The sequence below is a fragment of the Oncorhynchus masou genome, unplaced genomic scaffold, assembly GCF_036934945.1.
Source record: "Oncorhynchus masou masou isolate Uvic2021 unplaced genomic scaffold, UVic_Omas_1.1 unplaced_scaffold_1618, whole genome shotgun sequence".
NCBI classification, from domain to species: Eukaryota; Metazoa; Chordata; class Actinopteri; order Salmoniformes; family Salmonidae; genus Oncorhynchus; species Oncorhynchus masou.
In genome coordinates this window covers 42501-65000 of record NW_027006276.1, presented here as the reverse complement: position 1 = coordinate 65000, position 22500 = coordinate 42501, and the positions used below count along the sequence as shown (strand labels likewise).

The 22500-nt window shown below is 46.9% G+C and overlaps 1 protein-coding gene across 1 annotated transcript in view; it reads left to right on the top strand.

The window, feature by feature from the left end:
• LOC135531518 (protein NEL-like) overlaps positions 1-22500 on the top strand; it is a 92030-nt gene that overhangs the window by 60240 nt on the left and 9290 nt on the right. The window contains exons 7-9 of the mRNA XM_064959538.1: positions 6076-6216; positions 8019-8212; positions 8493-8669. Coding sequence (XP_064815610.1) covers positions 6076-6216; positions 8019-8212; positions 8493-8669 — 512 coding nt within the window. The remainder of the gene's footprint in view (positions 1-6075; positions 6217-8018; positions 8213-8492; positions 8670-22500) is intronic.

The following is a 22500-nucleotide window of genomic DNA, read 5'->3' as shown; positions in this document are numbered from 1 at the left end:
GGAGATGCAGGGAGGGGAGTGGAGAGGACAGGAGGAAAGAGGAGAGGAGAGGACGGGAGAAAAGAGGAGATGCAGGGAGGGGAGTGGAGAGGACAGGAGGAAAGAGGAGATGCAGGGAGAGGACAGGAGGAAAGAGGAGAGGAGAGGACGGGAGAAAAGAGGAGATGCAGGGAGGGGAGTGGAGAGGACAGGAGGAAAGAGGAGATGCAGGGAGGGGAGTGGAGAAAAGAGGAGATGCAGGGAGGGGAGTGGAGGAAAGAGGAGATGCAGGGAGGGGAGTGGAGAGGACAGGAGGAAAGAGGAGATGCAGGGAGGGGAGTGGAGAAAAGAGGAGATGCAGGGAGGGGAGTGGAGAAAAGAGGAGATGCAGGGAGGGGAGTGGAGAAAAGAGGAGATGCAGGGAGGGGAGTGGAGAAAAGAGGAGATGCAGGGAGGGGAGTGGAGAAAAGAGGAGATGCAGGGAGGGGAGTGGAGAGGACAGGAGGAAAGAGGAGATGCAGGGAGAGGACAGGAGGAAAGAGGAGAGGAGAGGACAGGAGAGAAGAGGAGATGCAGGGAGGGGAGTGGAGAAAAGAGGAGATGCAGGGAGGGGAGTGGAGGGGAGTGGAGGGGAGGGAGGGGAGTGAAGAGGAGTGGAGGGGAGTGGAGAAGAGTGGAGATGCAGGGAGGGGAGTGGAGGGGAGTGGAGGGGAGTGGAGGGGAGTGGAGGGGAGTGAAGAGGAGTGGAGGGGAGTGGAGAAAAGAGGAGATGCAGGGAGGGGAGTGGAGAGGACGGGAGGAAAGAGGAGATGCAGGGAGGGGAGTGGAGGAGGGGAGTGGAGAAGATAAAAGATGTTCCTGGGGTACATTAAAAAGATGAATAATGAATTATTAGTTAATTAATTAGTTAATTAATTAGTTAACAATCATCAAGTTTATTGCTTGACCCCAAATCATTTATTCTCTGTATCAAATATTTTCTTTTCTTTTCTACTCTACATAGACCATCATACATCCAGAGATTGTTCTTCCTGTTTTAAAGGAATGGGCTCTACATATTTATGGTCCTCAGCTAGCAGTCAGCCCAGATATTATAAATGGTAATTGCAGTTCACCTTTTCATTGAGGCTGCGTTTTGTGGGTCACAGTGTAAATTGCCTGCCATAACTTTGTTCTAACACAGTGTGCAGACAGTCTGAATTGGTTCGCTTTCAAAGTAAAAGTCTGCTGTAAGCTCAGTCAGCATGATGTGCACGTGCGCACGCACACACACTCAAACATGCACACACACCACACGCACGCGCACACACACAGTGACATATCCCTGACAAATGAGTTGCAGTGCTGTAGCGACAGACAGTCAGAGTGGTGATGTCCTGGGGACCGGCACACAGGAACTGTGTTCCAAATGGTACCCTATTCTACAGGGCTCTGGTTAATAGTAGTGGACTACGTAGGGAATAGGGGGCCATTTGGGATGCGCACGGTGACTACAAACCACAGTGATTTCCCAGTGGGCCTCATGAAGACCTGGTTCAACCAACAGGCACTGAAATGCTAAGCCATACTCTGAGGAAGGAGGGAGAGAGGCATGGAGACGCATCGACACTATGGTATTCCTCACTGTTTACTTGTCCAGCTACTCAGCAGCATCCAGTTCATTTAAATTATACTTTTATAATATTTTGCCAATTAAATACACTTTCTATAAATGGTGATTTGATTTGGACTGTAGCTGTAGTTAGATGGTGATTTGATTTGGACTGTAGCTGTAGTTAGATGGTGATTTGATTCGGACTGTAGCTGTAGTATGATGGTGATGTAATTTGGAGTGTAGCTGTAATTAGATGGTGATGTGATTTGGACTGTAGCTGTAGTTGGATGGTGATGTGATTTGGACTGTAGCTGTAGTTAGATGGTGATGTGATTTGGACTGTAGCTGTAGTTAGATGGTGATGTGATTTGGACTGTAGCTGTAGTTAGACGGTGATGTGATTTGGACTGTAGCTGTAGTTAGATGGTGATGTGATTTGGACTGTAGCTGTAGTTGGATGGTGATGTGATTTGGACTGTAGCTGTAGTTAGATGGTGATGTGATTTGGACTGTAGCTGTGGTTAGATGGTGATGTGATTTGGACTGTAGCTGTAGTTAGATGGTGGTGTGATTTGGACTGTAGCTGTAGTTAGATGGTGATGTGATTTGGACTGTAGCTGTAGTTAGATGGTGATGTGATTTGGACTGTAGCTGTAGTTAGATGGTGATGTGATTTGGACTGTAGCTGTAGTTAGATGCTTCAACAAACAGAATGAGTATCTGTACCTCCATGTAAGCAATCTGCAGCTTGTTTCTCAGTCTTCCACTTTGACCTGCTGAGACAATGGAAACAACCCCCACCACCACACACAGACACTGCCTTTGAATACCACACAGCCATTCAGCAGAGCCTTTCACAAAATCAAGGTCTTCTGAGCATTCAATGTTCTCTCTCCCCTCTCTCTCAGTTCTCTCCCTCCCCCCCTCTCCCCCCTCTCTCTCCTCTCTCTCTCTCTCTCTCTCTATCTCTCTCAGTTCTCCCCCCCCTCTCTCTCTCTATCTCTCTCAGTTCTCCCCCCTCTCTCTCCTCTCTCTCTCTCTCTATCTCTCTCAGTTCTCCCCCTCTCTCTCTCTATCTCTCTCTCTCTCTCTCTCAGTTCTCCCCCCTCTCTCTCTCAGTTCTCTCTTCTCTCCCCCCCTCCCTCCCCCTCTCTCTCTCTCTCTCTCTCTCTCTCTCTATCTCTCTCAGTTCTCCCCCCTCTCTCTCTCTCTCTCTCTCTCTCTCTCTTCTCCCCCTCTCTCTCTCTCTCTCTCTCTCTCTCAGTTCTCTGTTCTCTCCCCCCCTCCCCTCCCCCCCCTCTCTCTCTCTCTCTCTCTATCTCTCTCTATCTCTCTCAGTTCTCCCCTCTCTCTCTCTCTCTCTCTAAGTTCTTTCTTCTCTCCCCCCTCTCTCTCTCTCTCTCTCTCTCTATCTCTCTCTATCTCTCTCAGTTCTCCCCCTCTCTCTCTCTCTCTCTCTCTTCTTCTCTCTCCTCTCTCTCTCTCTATCTCTCTCGTGTTCTCTCTCCTCTCTCTCTCTCTCTCTCTCTCCCCCTCTCTCCCCCTCTCTCTCTCCCTCTCTCTCTCTCTCTCTCTCAGTTCTCTCTCTCTCTCTCTCTCTATCTCTCTCAGTTCTCTCTCCTCTCTCTCTCTCTCTCTCTCTCCCCCTCTCTCTCCTCTCTCTCTCTCAGTTCTCTCTCTCTCTCTCAGTTCTCTTTCCTCTCTCTCTCTCCCCCCTCTCTCTTTGTTCTCTCTTCTCTCTCACTCTCTCCGCCCTCTCTCCCTCTCTCTCTCTCTCTCTCAGTTCTCTCTCTCTCTCAATCCCCCCTCTCCCTTCTTTAATCCTCTCTTCTGAAGAGGGCGAAGCACGTGTCTTTAGACTGACCTTGGCAGGCAGGTAAAGTAAGGGAGCGTGGGGTTAAACACTAATGTAAATGCAGGAGCTATAGAAGGAACTCTGAGCATCCACAACAAGACCTGAACTCATGACTTCGGTGAGATGTCACTCAAATAGGCAGGAATACAAATCCCTTCTTTCTACCTCACCCTCTCTCTCTCTTGCTCTCTCTCCATTTCTCTCTCTCTCTTTCTCTTGCTTTCTCCATTTCTTTCTCTCTCTCTCTCATCTCTCCCTGCTGTTTCTCATTGCATCTCAATGTGCTCTTAGTGTCTACTATTACTAAAATAAGGCGTGCCTACAGTAGCAGTGTGACAGAGGTAGAACAATGTAATATAGCTTACTATATTTCAAATGACAACTAACTGGACATGCTCCCATGTAGTGTACAGCCAGAGGAGTGAATCAATGGTCTGGTCTTCATGATTACTAAACAGTGATGGATGAGATCTCTCTCTGGTTCAAGGTGATTGACCCCCTCCATGTAACACAGTGATGGATGAGATCTCTCTCTGGTTCAAGGTGATTCTATATACTTCCGGCCCGTCCTTGGACATTGTGCTATCTAACCTCCAAACGAGCTTCAATGCCATACAACACTCCTTCCGTGGCCTCCAACTGCTCTTAAACGCTAGTAAAACCAAATGCATGCTTTTCAACCAATCGCTGCCTGCACCCGCATGCCCGACTAGCATCACCACCCTGGATGGTTCCAACCTTGAATATGTGGACATCTATAAGTACCTAGGTGTCTGGCTAGACTGTAAACTCTCCTTCCAGACTCATATCAAACATCTCCAATCGAAAATCAAATCAAGAGTCGGCTTTCTATTCCGCAACAAAGCCTCATTCACTCACGCCGCCAAACTTACCCTAGTAAAACTGACTATCCTACCGATCCTCGACTTCGGCGATGTCATCTACAAAATTGCTTCCAACACTCTACTCAGCAAACTGGATGCAGTTTATCACAGTGCCATCCGTTTTGTCACTAAAGCACCTTATACCACCCACCACTGCGACTTGTATGCTCTAGTCGGCTGGCCCTCGCTACATATTCGTCGCCAGACCCACTGGCTCCAGGTCATCTACAAGTCCATGCTAGGTAAAGCTCCGCCTTATCTCAGTTCACTGGTCACGATGGCAACACCCATCCGTAGCACACACTCCAGCAGGTGTATCTCACTGATCATCCCTAAAGCCAACACCTCATTTGGCTGCCTTTCGTTCCAGTACTCTGCTGCCTGTGACTGGAACGAATTGCAAAAATCCCTGAGGTTGGAGACTTTTATCTCCCTCACCAACTTCAAACATCTACTATCTGAGCAGCTAACCGATCGCTGCAGTTGTACATAGTCTATTGGTAAATAGCCCACCCATTTTCACCTACCTCATCCCCATACTGTTTTTATTTATTTACTTTTCTGCTCTTTTTTCACACCAATATCTCTACCTCTACATGACCATCTGATCATTTATCACTCCAGTGTTAATCTGCAAAATTGTAATTATTCGCCTACCTCCTCATGCCTTTTGCACACAATGTATATAGACTCCCCTTTTTTTCTACTGTGTTATTGACTTGTTAATTGTTTACTCCATGTGTAACTCTGTGTTGTCTGTTCACACTGCTATGCTTTATCTTGGCCAGGTCGCAGTTGCAAATGAGAACTTGTTCTCAACTAGCCTACCTGGTTAAATAAAGGTGAAATAAAATAAAAATAAAAAATTGCCCCCCTCCATGTAACACAGTGATGGATTTGATAGAGCTCCAAGACGCCTGATACTATATGATCCAAGCCTTCATTATCCCAATGGCTTTGCTCACTGGCCAGTGAGATGATTCTCCATCTCCTACGGATCACAGGCGGCTGGTGGCACTCAAATTGGGGAGGACAGGCTCATAGTAATGGCTGGAACGGAATTAATGGAATGATGTTGAACACATCAAACACCTGGATTCCATTTTATTTGATGCCATTCCATTCACTTCATTCCAGCCATTATTATGACCGTTCTCACCCCACCCACCAACCACCCCTCCAACCACCTTACCAACCACCCCACCAACTACCCTACCAACCACCCCACCAACCACCTTACCAACCACCCCACCAACCACCCCACCAGCCACCCCACCAGCCAACCCACCAGCCACCCCACCAGCCACCCCACCAACCACCCCACCAGCCACCCCACCAACCACCCCACCACCCACCCCACCAGCCACCCCACCAGCCACCCCACCAACCACCCCACCAGCCACCCCACCAACCACCCCACCAGCCACCCCACCAGCCACCTCACCAGCCACCCCACCAGCCACCCCACCAGCCACCCCACCAACCACCCCACCAGCCACCCCACCAACCACCCCACCAGCCACCCCACCAACCACCTCACCAGCCACCCCACCAGCCACCCCACCAGCCACCTCACCAACCACCTCACCAGCCACCCCACCAGCCCCCTCACCAGCCACCCCTCCAACCACCTTGACATTTGCATACCTCAAATGCAAAGATGAATGCATATTAGGCCCAGCTGTGTTTAACAAGCCTGAAACTGAAACATCTGTGTGAGCGGGGTTGTGTGTGTTTGTGTCTGTGTGTGTGTGTCTCACCAGACATTGATGAGTGTACCGATGGCTTCGTGGAGTGTGACAGCAGAGCCATCTGTGTTAACCTGCCTGGCTGGTACCACTGTGAGTGTCGGGACGGCTACCATGACAACGGGATGTTCTCAGCCAATGGGGAGTCCTGTGAAGGTAAGTTGGGGGTCTAGACTCACCTGTATGAGCACAGTACTGGTATGCACAAGGATCTTAGGTGCTGGAAATATTATACAAACACATATCTCACCCATTACTATTTTCCCTCTGGAATTCAACTGTATTTGTTTGTTGATTTCATACACTAACCTGTAGTCTGTCTGTCCCTCCTCCTTCATACACTAGCCTGTAGTCTGTCTGTCCATCCTTCATACACTAACCTGTAGTCTGTCTGTCCATCCTTCATACACTAACCTGTAGTCTGTCTGTCCATCCTTCATACACTAACCTGTAGTCTGTCTGTCCATCCTTCATACACTAACCTGTAGTATGTCTGTCCCTCCTTCATACACTAGCCTGTAGTCTGTCTGTCCCTCCTCCTTCATACACTAACCTGTAGTCTGTCTGTCCATCCTTCATACACTAACCTGTAGTCTGTCTGTCCCTCCTCCTTCATACACTAACCTGTAGTCTGTCTGTCCATCCTTCATACACTAACCTGTAGTCTGTCTGTCCCTCCTCCTTCATACACTAACCTGTAGTCTGTCTGTCCCTCCTCCTTCATACACTAACCTGTAGTCTGTCTGTCCCTCCTCCTTCATACACTAACCTGTAGTCTGTCTGTCCATCCTTCATACACTAACCTGTAGTCTGTCTGTCCCTCCTCCTTCATACACTAACCTGTAGTCTGTCTGTCCCTCCTCCTTCATACACTAACCTGTAGTCTGTCTGTCCCTCCTCCTTCATACACTAACCTGTAGTCTGTCTGTCCCTCCTCCTTCATACACTAACCTGTAGTCTGTCTGTCCCTCCTCCTTCATACACTAACCTGTAGTCTGTCTGTCCATCCTCCATACACTAACCTGTAGTCTGTCTGTCCCTCCTCCTTCATACACTAACCTGTAGTCTGTCTGTCCCTCCTCCTTCATACACTAACCTGTAGTCTGTCTGTCCCTCCTCCTTCATACACTAGCCTGTAGTCTGTCTGTCCCTCCTCCTTCATACACTAACCTGTAGTCTGTCTGTCCATCCTTCATACACTAACCTGTAGTCTGTCTGTCCCTCCTCCTTCATACACTAACCTGTAGTCTGTCTGTCCCTCCTCCTTCATACACTAACCTGTAGTCTGTCTGTCCCTCCTCCTTCATACACTAACCTGTAGTCTGTCTGTCCCTCCTCCTTCATACACTAACCTGTAGTCTGTCTGTCCCTCCTCCTTCATACACTAACCTGTAGTCTGTCTGTCCATCCTTCATACACTAACCTGTAGTCTGTCTGTCCCTCCTCCTTCATACACTAACCTGTAGTCTGTCTGTCCATCCTTCATACACTAACCTGTAGTCTGTCTGTCCCTCCTCCTTCATACACTAACCTGTAGTCTGTCTGTCCCTCCTCCTTCATACACTAACCTGTAGTCTGTCTGTCCCTCCTCCTTCATACACTAACCTGTAGTCTGTCTGTCCCTCCTCCTTCATACACTAACCTGTAGTCTGTCTGTCCCTCCTCCTTCATACACTAACCTGTAGTCTGTCTGTCCCTCCTCCTTCATACACTAACCTGTAGTCTGTCTGTCCCTCCTCCTTCATACACTAACCTGTAGTCTGTCTGTCCATCCTTCATACACTAACCTGTAGTCTGTCTGTCCCTCCTCCTTCATACACTAACCTGTAGTCTGTCTGTCCATCCTTCATACACTAACCTGTAGTCTGTCTGTCCCTCCTCCTTCATACACTAACCTGTAGTCTGTCTGTCCCTCCTCCTTCATACACTAACCTGTAGTCTGTCTGTCCCTCCTGCAGATATAGATGAGTGTGCGACAGGAAGACACAGCTGTGCTAACGATACGGTGTGTTTCAACGTGGACGGAGGCTACGACTGCAGGTGCCCTCACGGCAAGAACTGCACCGGGGACTGTAACCATGACAACAAGCACAAACACAACGGGCAGATCTGGGTGCTGGACAACGACAGGTGCTCCGTCTGCTCCTGCCAGGTAAGTGATGCACTGTAGAACCTCCTGGGGAATCATGGGAATTGGAGTCTTTTGGAAAAAGAGTTTCCAATCAGAGTTTTATATTGCAGTTATAATCTTTAATGCTAAATCTAACATGTCAAAATATAGATCTAAAAGGAAAAGCTTAGTCTGACTCATTCTCTCTCTCCCTCTCCCTCTCTCTCCCTCTCCCTCCCTCTCTCTCTCCCTCTCTCTCCCTCTCTCTCTCTCTCTCTCTCTCTCCCCTCTCTCCTTCCCTCCCTCCCCCCCCCCCCTACAGTCTGGTCTGGTGATGTGTCGTAGGATGGTGTGTGACTGTGAGTCCACCACAGCCGACCTGTTCTGCTGTCCAGAGTGTAACCCCGGCCTCAGCAGGCAGTGTCTGCACCAGAACAGACTCATTACATACAGCAGTGGAGACACCTGGGTGGAGAACTGCCAGCAGTGCCAGTGTATGGTGAGTTGGCATGGACAGACACTGTAGAGAGATGTGGAGGATAGTACCAGTAGATGGCATGGACAGACACTGTAGAGAGATGTGGAGGATAGTACCAGTAGATGGCATGGACAGACACTGTAGAGAGATGTGGAGGATAGTACCAGTACATACTGAGTTACTGGGATAGTGGAGGATAGTACCAGTACATACTGAGTTACTGGGATAGTGGAGGATAGTACCAGTACATACTGAGTTACTGGGGTAGTGGAGGATAGTACCAGTACATACTGAGTTACTGGGGTAGTGGAGGATAGTACCAGTACATACTGAGTTACTGGGATAGTGGAGGATAGTACCAGTACATACTGAGTTACTGGGATAGTGGAGGATAGTACCAGTACATACTGAGTTACTGGGGTAGTGGAGGATAGTACCAGTACATACTGAGTTACTGGGGTAGTGGAGGATAGTACCAGTACATACTGAGTTACTGGGGTAGTGGAGGATAGTACCAGTACATACTGAGTTACTGGGGTAGTGGAGGATAGTACCAGTACATACTGAGTTACTGGGGTAGTGGAGGATAGTACCAGTACATACTGAGTTACTGGGGTAGTGGAGGATAGTACCAGTACATACTGAGTTACTGGGGTAGTGGAGGATAGTACCAGTACATACTGAGTTACTGGGATAGTGGAGGGTAGTACCAGTACATACTGAGTTACTGGGGTAGTGGAGGATAGTACCAGTACATATTGAGTTACTGGGATAGTGGAGGGTAGTACCAGTACATACTGAGTTACTGTGGTAGTGGAGGATAGTACCAGTACATACTGAGTTACTGGGGTAGTGGAGGATAGTACCAGTACATACTGAGTTACTGGGATAGTGGAGGATAGTACCAGTACATACTGAGTTACTGGGGTAGTGGAGGATAGTACCAGTACACACTGAGTTACTGGGGTAGTGGAGGATAGTACCAGTACATACTGAGTTTCTGGGGTAGTGGTGGATAGTACCAGTACATACTGAGTTACTGGGGTAGTGGAGGATAGTACCAGTACATACTGAGTTACTGGGATAGTGGAGGATAGTACCAGTACATACTGAGTTACTGGGGTAGTGGAGGATAGTACCAGTACATACTGAGTTACTGGGGTAGTGGAGGATAGTACCAGTACATACTGAGTTTCTGGGGTAGTGGTGGATAGTACCAGTACATACTGAGTTACTGGGGTAGTGGAGGATAGTACCAGTACATACTGAGTTACTGGGATAGTGGAGGATAGTACCAGTACATACTGAGTTACTGGGGTAGTGGAGGATAGTACCAGTACATACTGAGTTACTGGGGTAGTGGTGGATAGTACCAGTACATACTGAGTTACTGGGGTAGTGGAGGATAGTACCAGTACATACTGAGTTACTGGGATAGTGGAGGATAGTACCAGTACACACTGAGTTACTGGGGTAGTGGAGGATAGTACCAGTACATACTGAGTTACTGGGGTAGTGGAGGATAGTACCAGTACACACTGAGTTACTGGGGTAGTGGAGGATAGTACCAGTACATACTGAGTTACTGGGGTAGTGGAGGATAGTACCAGTACACACTGAGTTACTGGGGTAGTGGAGGATAGTACCAGTACATACTGAGTTACTGGGGTAGTGGAGGATAGTACCAGTACATACTGAGTTACTGGGGTAGTGGAGGATAGTACCAGTACATACTGAGTTACTGGGGTAGTGGAGGATAGTACCAGTACATACTGAGTTACTGGGATAGTGGAGGATAGTACCAGTACATACTGAGTTACTGGGATAGTGGAGGATAGTACCAGTACATACTGAGTTACTGGGGTAGTGGAGGATAGTACCAGTACATACTGAGTTTCTGGGGTAGTGGAGGATAGTACCAGTACATACTGAGTTACTGGGGTAGTGGAGGATAGTACCAGTACATACTGAGTTTCTGGGGTAGTGGAGGATAGTACCAGTACATACTGAGTTACTGGGGTAGTGGAGGATAGTACCAGTGCATACTGAGTTACTGGGGTAGTGGAGGATAGTACCAGTACACACTGAGTTACTGGGGTAGTGGAGGATAGTACCAGTACATACTGAGTTACTGGGGTAGTGGAGGATAGTACCAGTACATACTGAGTTACTGGAGGATAGTACCAGTACATACTGAGTTACTGGGATAGTGGAGGATAGTACCAGTACATACTGAGTTACTGGGATAGTGGAGGATAGTACCAGTACATACTGAGTTACTGGGGTAGTGGAGGATAGTACCAGTACATACTGAGTTACTGGGGTAGTGGAGGATAGTACCAGTACATACTGAGTTACTGGAGGATAGTACCAGTACATACTGAGTTACTGGGATAGTGGAGGATAGTACCAGTACATACTGAGTTACTGGGATAGTGGAGGATAGTACCAGTACATACTGAGTTACTGGGGTAGTGGAGGATAGTACCAGTACATACTGAGTTACTGGGGTAGTGGAGGATAGTACCAGTACATACTGAGTTACTGGGGTAGTGGAGGATAGTACCAGTACATACTGAGTTACTGGGGTAGTGGAGGATAGTACCAGTACATACTGAGTTACTGGGGTAGTGGAGGATAGTACCAGTACATACTGAGTTACTGGGGTAGTGGAGGATAGTACCAGTACATACTGAGTTACTGGGATAGTGGAGGATAGTACCAGTACATACTGAGTTACTGGGGTAGTGGAGGATAGTACCAGTATTCAGACCAGGCTAGTAATGTTCAGACCAGGCTAGTAATGGTCAGACCAGGCTAGTAATGTTCAGACCAGACTAGTAGTGTTCAGACCAGGCTAGTAATATTCAGACCAGGCTAGTAATGTTCAGACCAGGCTAGTAATATTCAGACCAGGCGAGTAATATTCAGACCAGGCTAGTAGTGTTCAGACCAGGCTAGTAATATTCAGACCAGGCTAGTAATATTCAGACCAGATTAGTAGTGTTCAGACCAGGCTAGTAGTGTTCAGACCAGGCTAGTAGTGTTCAGACCAGGCTTGTAATGTTCAGACCAGGCTAGTAGTGTTCAAACCAGGCTAGTAATGTTCAGACCAGGCTAGTAGTGTTCAGACCAGGCTAGTAGTGTTCAAACCAGGCTAGTAATATTCAGACCAGGCTAGTAATGTTCAGACCAAACTAGTAGTGTCCAGACCAGGCTAGTAATGTTCCGACCAGGCTAGTAATGTTCAGACCAGGCTAGTAATGTTTAGGCCAGACTAGTAGTGTCCAGACCAGGCTAGTAGTGTTCAGGCCAGACTAGTAGTGTCCAGACCAGGCTAGTAGTGTTCAGACCAGGCTATTAGTGTTCAGACCAGGCTAGTAGAACATTTGCCCAACTACCCCACCAGCTAGAGAATCTCTGTTTTTTGAAATATCATATGTCTCAGATTTCGGTACTGCATGTTTGGTAGGCTAATACCATGCCAGTATATGAACCCTCAGCAGGCCCAATGCCCATAGAGTAGACGCTGATTAGTTTTCATTGACATACTGTATGGAGGAGAAAGAGGTAGACCCAGAATGTGGCTCTTGAGAAGCCTGAGTGCGTCAGTGCTGTGGTTATACAGACTGGACTGGACTGGATGCTTCTGTCTTGTTGTCGGGAAACAAGGGATTTAAAGTCTACCAATCCCAATTGAATCATAAAAGTTCAGCGAACATATGGCAGTAAATCTCTCTGTGCTATCGACCGGTGCCAAGCCTGCCTCTGCCTTTCTGCATGTCTCTCTCTCTCTTTCTATCTCTCTTTCTCCTTTCTCACTCTCTGCCTTTCTCTGTCAACACTGCCTTTCTCTCTGCCTTTCTGCATGTCTCTCTCTCTTTCTATCTCAATTAAATTCAATTCAATTCAAGGGCTTTATTGGCATGGGAAACATGTGTTAACATTGCCAAAGCAAGTAAGGTAGATAATATATAAAGTGAATATATAAAGTGAAATAAACAATAAAAATTAACAGTAAACATCACACATACAGAAGTTTCAAAACAATAAAGACATTACAAATGTCATATTATATATATATACAGTGTTTTAACAATGTACAAATGGTAAAGGACACAAGATAAAATAAATAAGCATAGATCTGGGCATAGATCTATTTACAATGGTGTGTGTTCTTCACTGGTTGCCCTTTTTACATTTACATTTACATTTAAGTCATTTAGCAGACGCTCTTATCCAGAGCGACTTTTCTCTGGCAACAGGTCACAAATCTTGCTGCTCTGATGGCACACTGTGGAATTTCACCCAGTTGATATGGGAGTTTTTCAAAATTGGATTTGTTTTTGAATTCTTTGTGGATCTGTGTAATCTGAGGGAAATATGTCTCTCTAATATGGTCATACATTGGGCAGGAGGTTAGGAAGTGCAGCTCAGTTTCAGTTTCCAGTTTCAGTTTCCACCTAATTTTTTTTTAAATTTTACCTTTATATAACTAGGCAAGTCAGTTAAGAACAAACTCTTATTTTCAATGACGGCCTAGGAATAGTGGGTTAACTGCCTGTTTAGGGGCAGAACGACAGATTTGTACCTTGTCATCTCGGGGGTTTGAACTTGCAACCTTCCGGTTACTAGTCCAACGCTCTACCCACTAGGCTACCCTGCCGCAGTGAGCACATAGCCTGTATTCTCTTGAGAGCCATGTCTGCCTACGGCGGCCTTTCTCAATAGCAAGGCTATGCTCTCTGAGTCTGTACATAGTCAAAGCTTTCCTTAATTTTGGGTCAGTCACAGTGGTCAGGTATTCTGCCGCTGTGTACTCTCTGTGTAGGGCCAAATAGTATTCTCGTTTGCTCTGTTTTTTTTGTTAATTCTTTCCAATGTGTCAAGTAATTATCTTTTTGTTTTCTCATGATTTGGTTGGGTCTAAGTGTGCTGCTCTCCTGGGGCTCTGTAGGGTGTGTTTGTGAACAGAGCCCCAGGACCAGCTTGCTTAGGGGACTCTTCTCCAGGTTCATCTCTCTGTAGGTGATGGCTTTGTTGTGGAAGGTTTGGGAATCGCTTCCTTTTAGGTGGTTATAGAATTTAACGTCTCTTTTCTGGATTTTGATCATTAGTGGGTATCGGCCTAATTCTGCTCTGCATTTACATTTACATTTAAGTCATTTAGCAGACGCTCTTATCCAGAGCGACTTACAAATTGGTGAATTCACCTTCTGACATCCAGTGGAACAGCCACTTTACAATAGTGCATCTAAATCATTAAGGGGGAGGGGAGGGGGGGGGGGTGAGAAGGATTACTTATCCTATCCTAGGTATTCCTTGAAGAGGTGGGGTTTCAGGTGTCTCCGGAAGGTGGTGATTGACTCCGCTGTCCTGGCTTCGTGAGGGAGTTTGTTCCACCATTGGGGGGCCAGAGCAGCGAACAGTTTGACTGGGCTGAGCGGGAACTGTACTTCCTCAGTGGTAGGGAGGCGAGCAGGCCAGAGGTGGATGAACGCAGTGCCCTTGCTTGGGTGTAGGGCCTGGAACTGGAAGCCAGTGGAGAGAGCGGAGGAGCGGGGTGACGTGAGAGAACTTGGGAAGGTTGAACACCAGACGGGCTGCGGCGTTCTGGATGAGTTGTAGGGGTTTAATGGCACAGGCAGGGAGCCCAGCCAACAGCGAGTTGCAGTAATCCAGACGGGAGATGACAAGTGCCTGGATTAGGACCTGCGCCGCTTCCTGTGTGAGGCAGGGTCGTACTCTGCGGATGTTGTAGAGCATGAACCTACAGGAACGGGCCACCGCCATGATGTTGGTTGAGAACGACAGGGTGTTGTCCAGGATCACGCCAAGGTTCTTAGCGCTCTGGGAGGAGGACACAATGGAGTTGTCAACCGTGATGGCGAGATCATGGAACGGGCAGTCCTTCCCCGGGAGGAAGAGCAGCTCCGTCTTGCCGAGGTTCAGCTTGAGGTGGTGATCCGTCATCCACACTGATATGTCTGCCAGACATGCAGAGATGCGATTCGCCACCTGGTCATCAGAAGGGGGAAAGGAGAAGATTAATTGTGTGTCGTCTGCATAGGAATGATAGGAGAGACCATGTGATGTTATGACAGAGCCAAGTGACTTGGTGTATAGCGAGAATAGGAGAGGGCCTAGAACAGAGCCCTGGGGGACACCAGTGGTGAGGGCGCGTGGCGAGGAGACAGATTCTCGCCACGCCACCTGGTAGGAGCGACCTGTCAGGTAGGACGCAATCCAAGCGTGGGCCGCGCCGGAGATGCCCAACTCGGAGAGGGTGGAGAGGAGGATCTGATGGTTCACAGTATCGAAGGCAGCCGATAGGTCTAGAAGGATGAGAGCAGAGGAGAGAGAGTTAGCTTTAGCAGTGCGGAGCGCCTCCGTGATACAGAGAAGAGCAGTCTCAGTTGAATGACTAGTCTTGAAACCTGACTGATTTGGATCAAGAAGGTCATTCTGAGAGAGATAGCGGGAGAGCTGGCCAAGGACGGCACGTTCAAGAGTTTTAGAGAGAAAAGAAAGAAGGGATACTGGTCTGTAGTTGTTGACATCGGAGGGATCGAGTGTAGGTTTTTTCAGAAGGGGTGCAACTCTCGCTCTCTTGAAGACGGAAGGGACGTAGCCAGCGGTCAGGGATGAGTTGATGAGCGAGGTGAGGTAAGGGAGAAGGTCTCCGGAAATGGTCTGGAGAAGAGAGGAGGGGATAGGGTCAAGCGGGCAGGTCGTTGGGCGGCCGGCCGTCACAAGAAGCGAGATTTCATCTGGAGAGAGAGGGAGAAAGAGGTCAGAGCACAGGGTAGGGCAGTGTGAGCAGAACCAGCGGTGTCGTTTGACTTAGCAAACGAGGATCGGATGTCGTCGACCTTCTTTTCAAAATGGTTGACGAAGTCATCTGCAGAGAGGGAGGAGGGGGGAGGAGGATTCAGGAGGGAGGAGAAGGTGGCAAAGAGCTTCCTAGGGTTAGAGGCAGATGCTTGGAATTTAGAGTGGTAGAAAGTGGCTTTAGCAGCAGAGACAGAGGAGGAAAATGTAGAGAGGAGGGAGTGAAAGGATGCCAGGTCCGCAGGGAGGCGAGTTCTCCTCCATTTCCGCTCGGCTGCCCGGAGCTCTGTTCTGTGAGCTCGCAATGAGTCGTCGAGCCACGGAGCGGGAGGGGAGGACCGAGCCGGCCTGGAGGATAGGGGACATAGAGAGTCAAAGGATGCAGAAAGGGAAGAGAGGAGGGTTGAGGAGGCAAAATCAGGAGATAGGTTGGAGAAGGTATGAGCAGAGGGAAGAGATGATAGGATGGAAGAGGAGAGAGTAGCGGGGGAGAGAGAGCGAAGGTTGGGACGGCGCGATCACCATAGTGAAGGCGTAGACTCTGCATGCATTATTTGGTGTTCTAGGTTGTACACGAAGGATATTTTTGCAGAATTCTGCGTGCAGAGTCTCAATTTGGTGTTTGTCCCATTTTGTGAAGTCTTGGTTGGTGAGCGGACCCCAGACCTCACAACCTTAAAGGGCAATGGGATCTATGACTGATTCAAGTATTTTTAGCCAAATCCTAATTGGTATGTTGAAATTTATGTTCCTTTTGATGGCATAGAATGCCCTCTCAGATCGTTCACAGCTTTGTGGAAGTTACCTGTGGCGCTGATGAACTCCATTATTTTGGTCTTACTGAGATTTACTGTCAGGGCCCAAGTCTGACAGAATCTGTGCATAAGATCTAGGTGCTGCTGTAGGCCCTCATTGGTTGGTGACAGACGCACCAGATCATCAGCAAACAGCAGACATTTGACTTCGGATTCCAGTAGGCTGAGGCCGGGTGCTGCAGACTTTTCTAGTGCCCGCGCCAATTCGTTGATATATATGTTAAAGAGGGTGGGGCTTAAGCTGCATCCCTGTCTAACCCCACGACCCTGTGTGAAGAAATGTGTGTGTTTTTTGCCAATTTTAACCGCACACTTGTTGTTTGTGTCGTATGTTTTACCCCAGCACCACTTTCCATCAGTCTGTATAGCAGACCCTCATGCCAAATTGAGTCGAAGGCTTTTTTGAAATCAACAAAGCATGAGAAGACTTTGCCTTTGTTTTGGTTTGTTTGGTTGTCAATTAGGGTGTGCAGGGTGAATACATGGTCTGTTGTACGGTAATTTGGTAAAAAGCCAATTTGACATTTGCTCAGTACATTGTTTTCATTGAGGAAGTGTACGAGTCTGCTGTTAATGATAATGCAGAGGATTTTCCCAAGGTTACTGTTGATGCATATTCCACGGTAGTTATTGGGGTCAAATTTGTCTCCATTTTTGTGGATTGGGGTGATCAGTCCTTGGTTCCAAATATTGGGGAAGATGCCAGAGCTAAGGATGATGTTAAATAGTTTTAGTATAGCCAATTGGAATTTGTTGTCTGTATATTTGATCATTTCATTGAGGATACCATCAACACCACAGGCCTTTTTGGGTTGGAGGGTTTTTATTTTGTCCTGTAACTCATTAAATGTAATTGGAGAATCCAGTGGGTTCTGGTCGTCTTTAATAGTTGATTCTAAGATCTGTATTCGATCATGTATATGTTTTTGCTCTTTATTCTTTGTTATAGAGCCAAAAAGATTGGAGAAGTGGTTTACCCATACATCTCCATTTTGGATAGATAATTCTTTGTGTTGCTGTTTGTTTAGTGTTTTCCAATTTTCCCAGAAGTGGTTAGAGTCTATGGATTCTTCAATTACATTGAGCTGATTTCTGACATGCTGTTCCTTCTTTTTCCATAGTGTATTTCTGTATTGTTTTAGTGATTCACCATAGTGAAGGCGTAGACTCAGGTTTTCCGGGTCTCTATGTTTTTGGTTGGACAGGTTTCTCAATTTCTTTCTTAGATTTTTGCATTCTTCATCAAACCATTTGTCATTGTTGTTAATTTTCTTCGGTTTTCTTTTTGAGATTTTTCGATTTGATAGGGTAGCTGAGAGGTCAAATATACTGTTAAGATTTTCTACTGCCAAGTTTACACCTTCACTATTACAGTGGAACGTTATACCCAGGAAATTGTCTAAAAGGGATTGAATTTGTTGTTGCCTAATTGTTTTTTGGTAGGTTTCCAAACTGCATTCCTTCCATCTACAGCATTTCTTAATGTTACTCAGTTTCTTTGGCTTTGATGCCTCATGATTGAGTATTGCTCTGTTTAAGTAGACTGTGATTTTGCTGTGGTCTGATAGGGGTGTCAGTGGGCTGACTGTGAACGCTCTGAGAGACTCTGGGTTGAGGTCAGTGATAAAGTAGTCTACAGTATTACTGCCAAGAGATGAGCTAGAGGTGTACCTACCATAGGAGTCCCCTCAAAGCCTACCATTGACTATGTACATACCCAGCGTGCGACAGAGCTGCAGGAGTTGTGACCCATTTTTGTTGGTTATGTTGTCATAGTTGTGCCTAGGGGGGCATATGTGGGAGGGAATGCTGTCACCTCCAGGCAGGTGTTTGTCCCCCTGTGTGCTGAGGGTGTCAGGTTCTTGTCCGGTTCTGGCATTTAGGTCGCCACAGACTAGTACATGTCCCTGGGCCTGGAAATGATTGATTTCCCCCTCCAGGATGGAGAAGCTGTCTTCATTAAAATATGGGGATTCTAGTGGGGGGATATAGGTAGCACACAGGAGGAAATGTTTCTCTGTTAGGATAATTTCCTTTTGAATTTCTAGCCAAATGTAGAATGTTCCTGTTTTGATTAATTTAATGGAGTGAGTTAGGTCTGCTCTATACCAAATTAGCATACCCCCTGAGTCCCTTTCCTGTTTCATACCTGGTAGTTTGGTGGATGGGACTACCAGCTCTCTGTAACCTAGAGGGCAACCAGTGGGTCTGTCTCCTCTATACCAGGTTTTTTGCAGGATGACAATTTCTGTATTACCGATTTCTTTGGTGAAGTCCGGGTTTCTGCTCTTCAGGCCAAAGGCAGATGACCTCAGGCCTTGGATATTCCAGGATGATATAGTGAAGGCTTTTTGTTCCAGTGTGTCCAATGTTGTTTGTCATGGTTTGGCCTCAGGCCAGTAAGTGTGAGCAGAGCCTGCTGAGCATCTGGTACATGCCATTGGCTTGGGCGAGTGTGAGAGTGGGGGTTGGGACTGTTTGCCCGCTCACTACCTGGGCGTATGTGTGGCTTCCATGTTGAGGCCCTCTTTGCGGGGGTGGGGTGCATGGGGTGGGCAGGAGTGGCATAGGTCTGATCTGAGGGGGCCTAAATGGTGTGTGGGCATGGTTGACGTGGGGGGGTGTTGATTGGTTGGTGTGGGGGTGTGGATGTGTCTGGGTGTGCGGTAGTCTGGATGTAATTTCTCTTGGCGTGGGTCCTCTATGTGTAGGTCCAGGGGGGGTCCTGCAGGTCTGGGAGGGTGTCTCGCTGGTCTGGGTGGGGTGTCTATTGATCTGTTGCTCCTGTTTGAAGTGTTGGGGATACGTTTGAGAACGATGTCCTTTAGAGTTCGGGCAAAGGTGGGCACTGCTGCCTTGTAGAGGTGGACCTGGTCATAGAGGCTGTTCAAGTCCAGGGTGGAGTGGTGGGCCAGGAAAACGTTTGGTTTTGAGGCACAGTCACGGGAAATACTTGCGTTTACCCGCTGTATTGTGGCAGGGTGGAAGTCTTTTCGTGGTAGCAGGGTGGAGATAACTACTTGTGCGTTGGGGAAAGTAGAAGAAGCCTTTTCAATCACTCCCGTCAGTGCTGTGGCCACCCTTTCCTGCTGTGCTCTCAGGTCGTTTGTGCCTGTGTGTATTATTATGTGGCTGGGTGAGCCTAGTTTGGCCTCAGACAGAAGGTCTAGGGCGCGCTGGGTGTTTGGACACCAGAGTTTAGACACACTGTGTTTGGGAAAAAGTTTTTTTTCTTCAATATATTTCCCATTTGAGTCCATAAGTAGTACAATCTGTGTCTTGTGTTTGTCCTCAGTGGGTGTGGGGGGTTGTCAGAAGGGCTATCAGGGTGGCTGACAGGGGGGGTGCTCAGAGGGGGTGAGAGCCGCTGGGCTTGGGGTTCTTCATTTGTCTGTTCTGCTGTGATGTCGACTCTATGGTCAGGGTCTGGTGTGGACTGTTCTGCTGTGGTGTCGAGACTTTTGTTGGGTGCTGAGGTGGGCTGTTCTGCTGGCTTCTCTGTTGGGGTGGCCACCTCTCTAGTAGGTTGTTCTCTGTCACACGCCGTCCCCCTCAACCTCTCCTCCATCCCCCTCAACCTCTCCTCCACCAGCAGTCTGATACTCTCCTCTAGTGCTCTGTTCTGCTCCTCTTTCTCCTGTTGTAGTTGTCTCACCACTGTCCAAAGTGCAGATATGTCTCTGTCCACCTCCAGCTCTCCGGGTCTGGTTAAGGGGCTGTTGTTGTGCTGGACTGTTGTCTGGGTCTGTGCTGACTGAAGTGTAATCACCTGCTGTTCCAGCTCCACCTGCCTTATCTCCAGCTGGGTGAATTTGTCCTTCATTTCAATGAGGGAGTGGTAATCTGTGCTGGGAGGTTGACTCTCCGCTGGGGGTTGCTCGTCTGTGGGGTTACATAATGAAGAGGTCTGGTCTGACCCGCTCAGTGTGGGGGTATCTTTATCAAGGGAGAGCTTCTCCTGCTGGGCTAATTCTTTGATTAGGTGAAAGTCCAGCTGAAACTGTTTGGGGTTATTCTGTACCATTACTTTTCCGGACATATAGATATTTATATTACCTGACTCAGAGTCCTCGTTATCAAGTATTCTGAGTTTCCACCCCTCGTTAACCCCCCCTCTCTTAACAAAGGGGTAGTGTGCTAATATAGCACTGTGCCATGCCAGGGGATGGTTTGTGTGGAAGGTTGCTGATGTTCCCATTTTTGAAATAGTCAGCAAAAAGTGTCTCTTGATTTTCCATAAGGAGCTTCATTTTGTAATCTTTTCTTGCCTTATCATTCTTTTGAATTCACCAATTTGTAAGTCGCTCTGGATAAGAGCGTCTGCTAAATGACTTAAATGTAAATGTAATGTAAATTCTACACTCCCTCTGCTCTCGGATAGGCCTACTCCTATATTGTATTTAGATTAGGTGTTCTTTCCTTCTCTGAGTGCTTCCAACAAAGTTGTAAATTAACACTGTTGGTTCAATGGAGGCCTCTGTACCTGTGTATTATTGAGTATAATGTCACCCTGCTGTTGACATGTTTAGCTCATAAATAGCTAACCTCATCAAGAGAGTTAGCGTGTCGCGACCACAATCAGGCCAGATTTACAGCACTCTCTTAAGGACTAATAAGTTACGGTGGCCGAGCCCTAGACAAGACACACTCTTGGTATGAATAACAACTTCATAGATTGTTGAATAGAGAGATGCTGTGCTTGACCTAAACTGCCTGGAATGCACTGTGTAACATGGTATGATTCAAATCTTATCCAAATCAAATTTTATTTGTCACATACACATGGTTAGCAGATGTTAATGCGAGTGTAGCGAAATGCTTGTGCTTCTAGTTCCGACAATGCAGTAATAACCAACAAGTAATCTAACTAACAATTCCTAAACTACTGTCTTATACACAGTGTAAGGGGATAAAGAATATGTACATAAGGTTATATGAATGAGTGATGGTACAGAGCAGCATAGGCAAGATACAGTAGATGGTATCGAGTACAGTATATACATATGAGATGAGTATGTAAACAAAGTGGCATAGTTAAAGGGTCTAGTGATATGTAAGTCGCTCTGGATAAGAGCGTCTGCCAAATGACTTAAATGTAAATGTAAATGTACATGCAAAGCGTACTGTATTTTAATTACCTCTGAACAGCGGGAGGGAGCTTCTAAGGCCTCTCCATTTGGTTGGGGTAGACTGTTAGACTCTGCCATTGTTGGGCTAATGGGCTTTGACACCTTTCACTTGACACGTCAGTGCTAGTTGAAGCTGTATCAAGCTTGGCAGAATTATGTTAGAATTCAGTCCTTATAAAGTAATGTTGTGTATTTTTCTTCTTGGCTTTTGGAGATAAAATATCGTTTCAGACTAAACATTACTCACTCAGTTCCAGGTTGGATGGTGTTTTCAGGTTTCTGTTGTTTTCCAGAGAATTTGCTGTATAGAGAAATAAATCTTGGTAGTTGTGAACCTTCCAGGTGATTCCGTAATTCCGTCCAAAATCAGGTTGTAGGTTTTAAGTTTTGATTTGAAGTGGGGGTTATGTTGTAGAGGGTAGAATCCAGTATGTGTTCCTGACAAAAAATCCAAGTTTATCTAACTCCAAATCTATCTTTTTTAAAGAAAATGCTGAAAAATGCAGGAGCTCATCTGATCGTGACCTCTGCCTCTCTCTCCTCTCTCATCTCTCTTTCTCCTTTCTCACTCTCTGCCTTTCTCTGTCTCTCTGTGCCTTTCTCTCTGTATTTCTCTCTCTCTGTCTTTCTCTCTGCCTTTCTCTCTCTCTCTGCCTTTCTCTCTGCCTTTCTCTGTCTCTCTGTGCCTTTCTCTCTGTCTTTCTCTCTCTCTCAAACTCAAGCTGCTTTATTGGCATGAAAACCGTTGTGTCAATATTGCCAAAGCAACAATGTAGACAACAATGTAGACAACAATGTAGACAACAATGTTTACAACAATGTAGACAACAATGTAGACAACAATGTTGACAACAATGTAGACTACAATGTAGAAAACAATGTTGACAACAATGTAGACTACAATGTAGAAAACAATGTTGACAACAATGTAGACAACAATGTAGACATTAATATAGAGAACAATGTTTACAACAATGTAGACATTAATATAGAGAACAATGTTTACAACAATGTAGACATTAATATAGAGAACAATGTAGACAACAATGTAGACAACAATGTAGACATTAATATAGA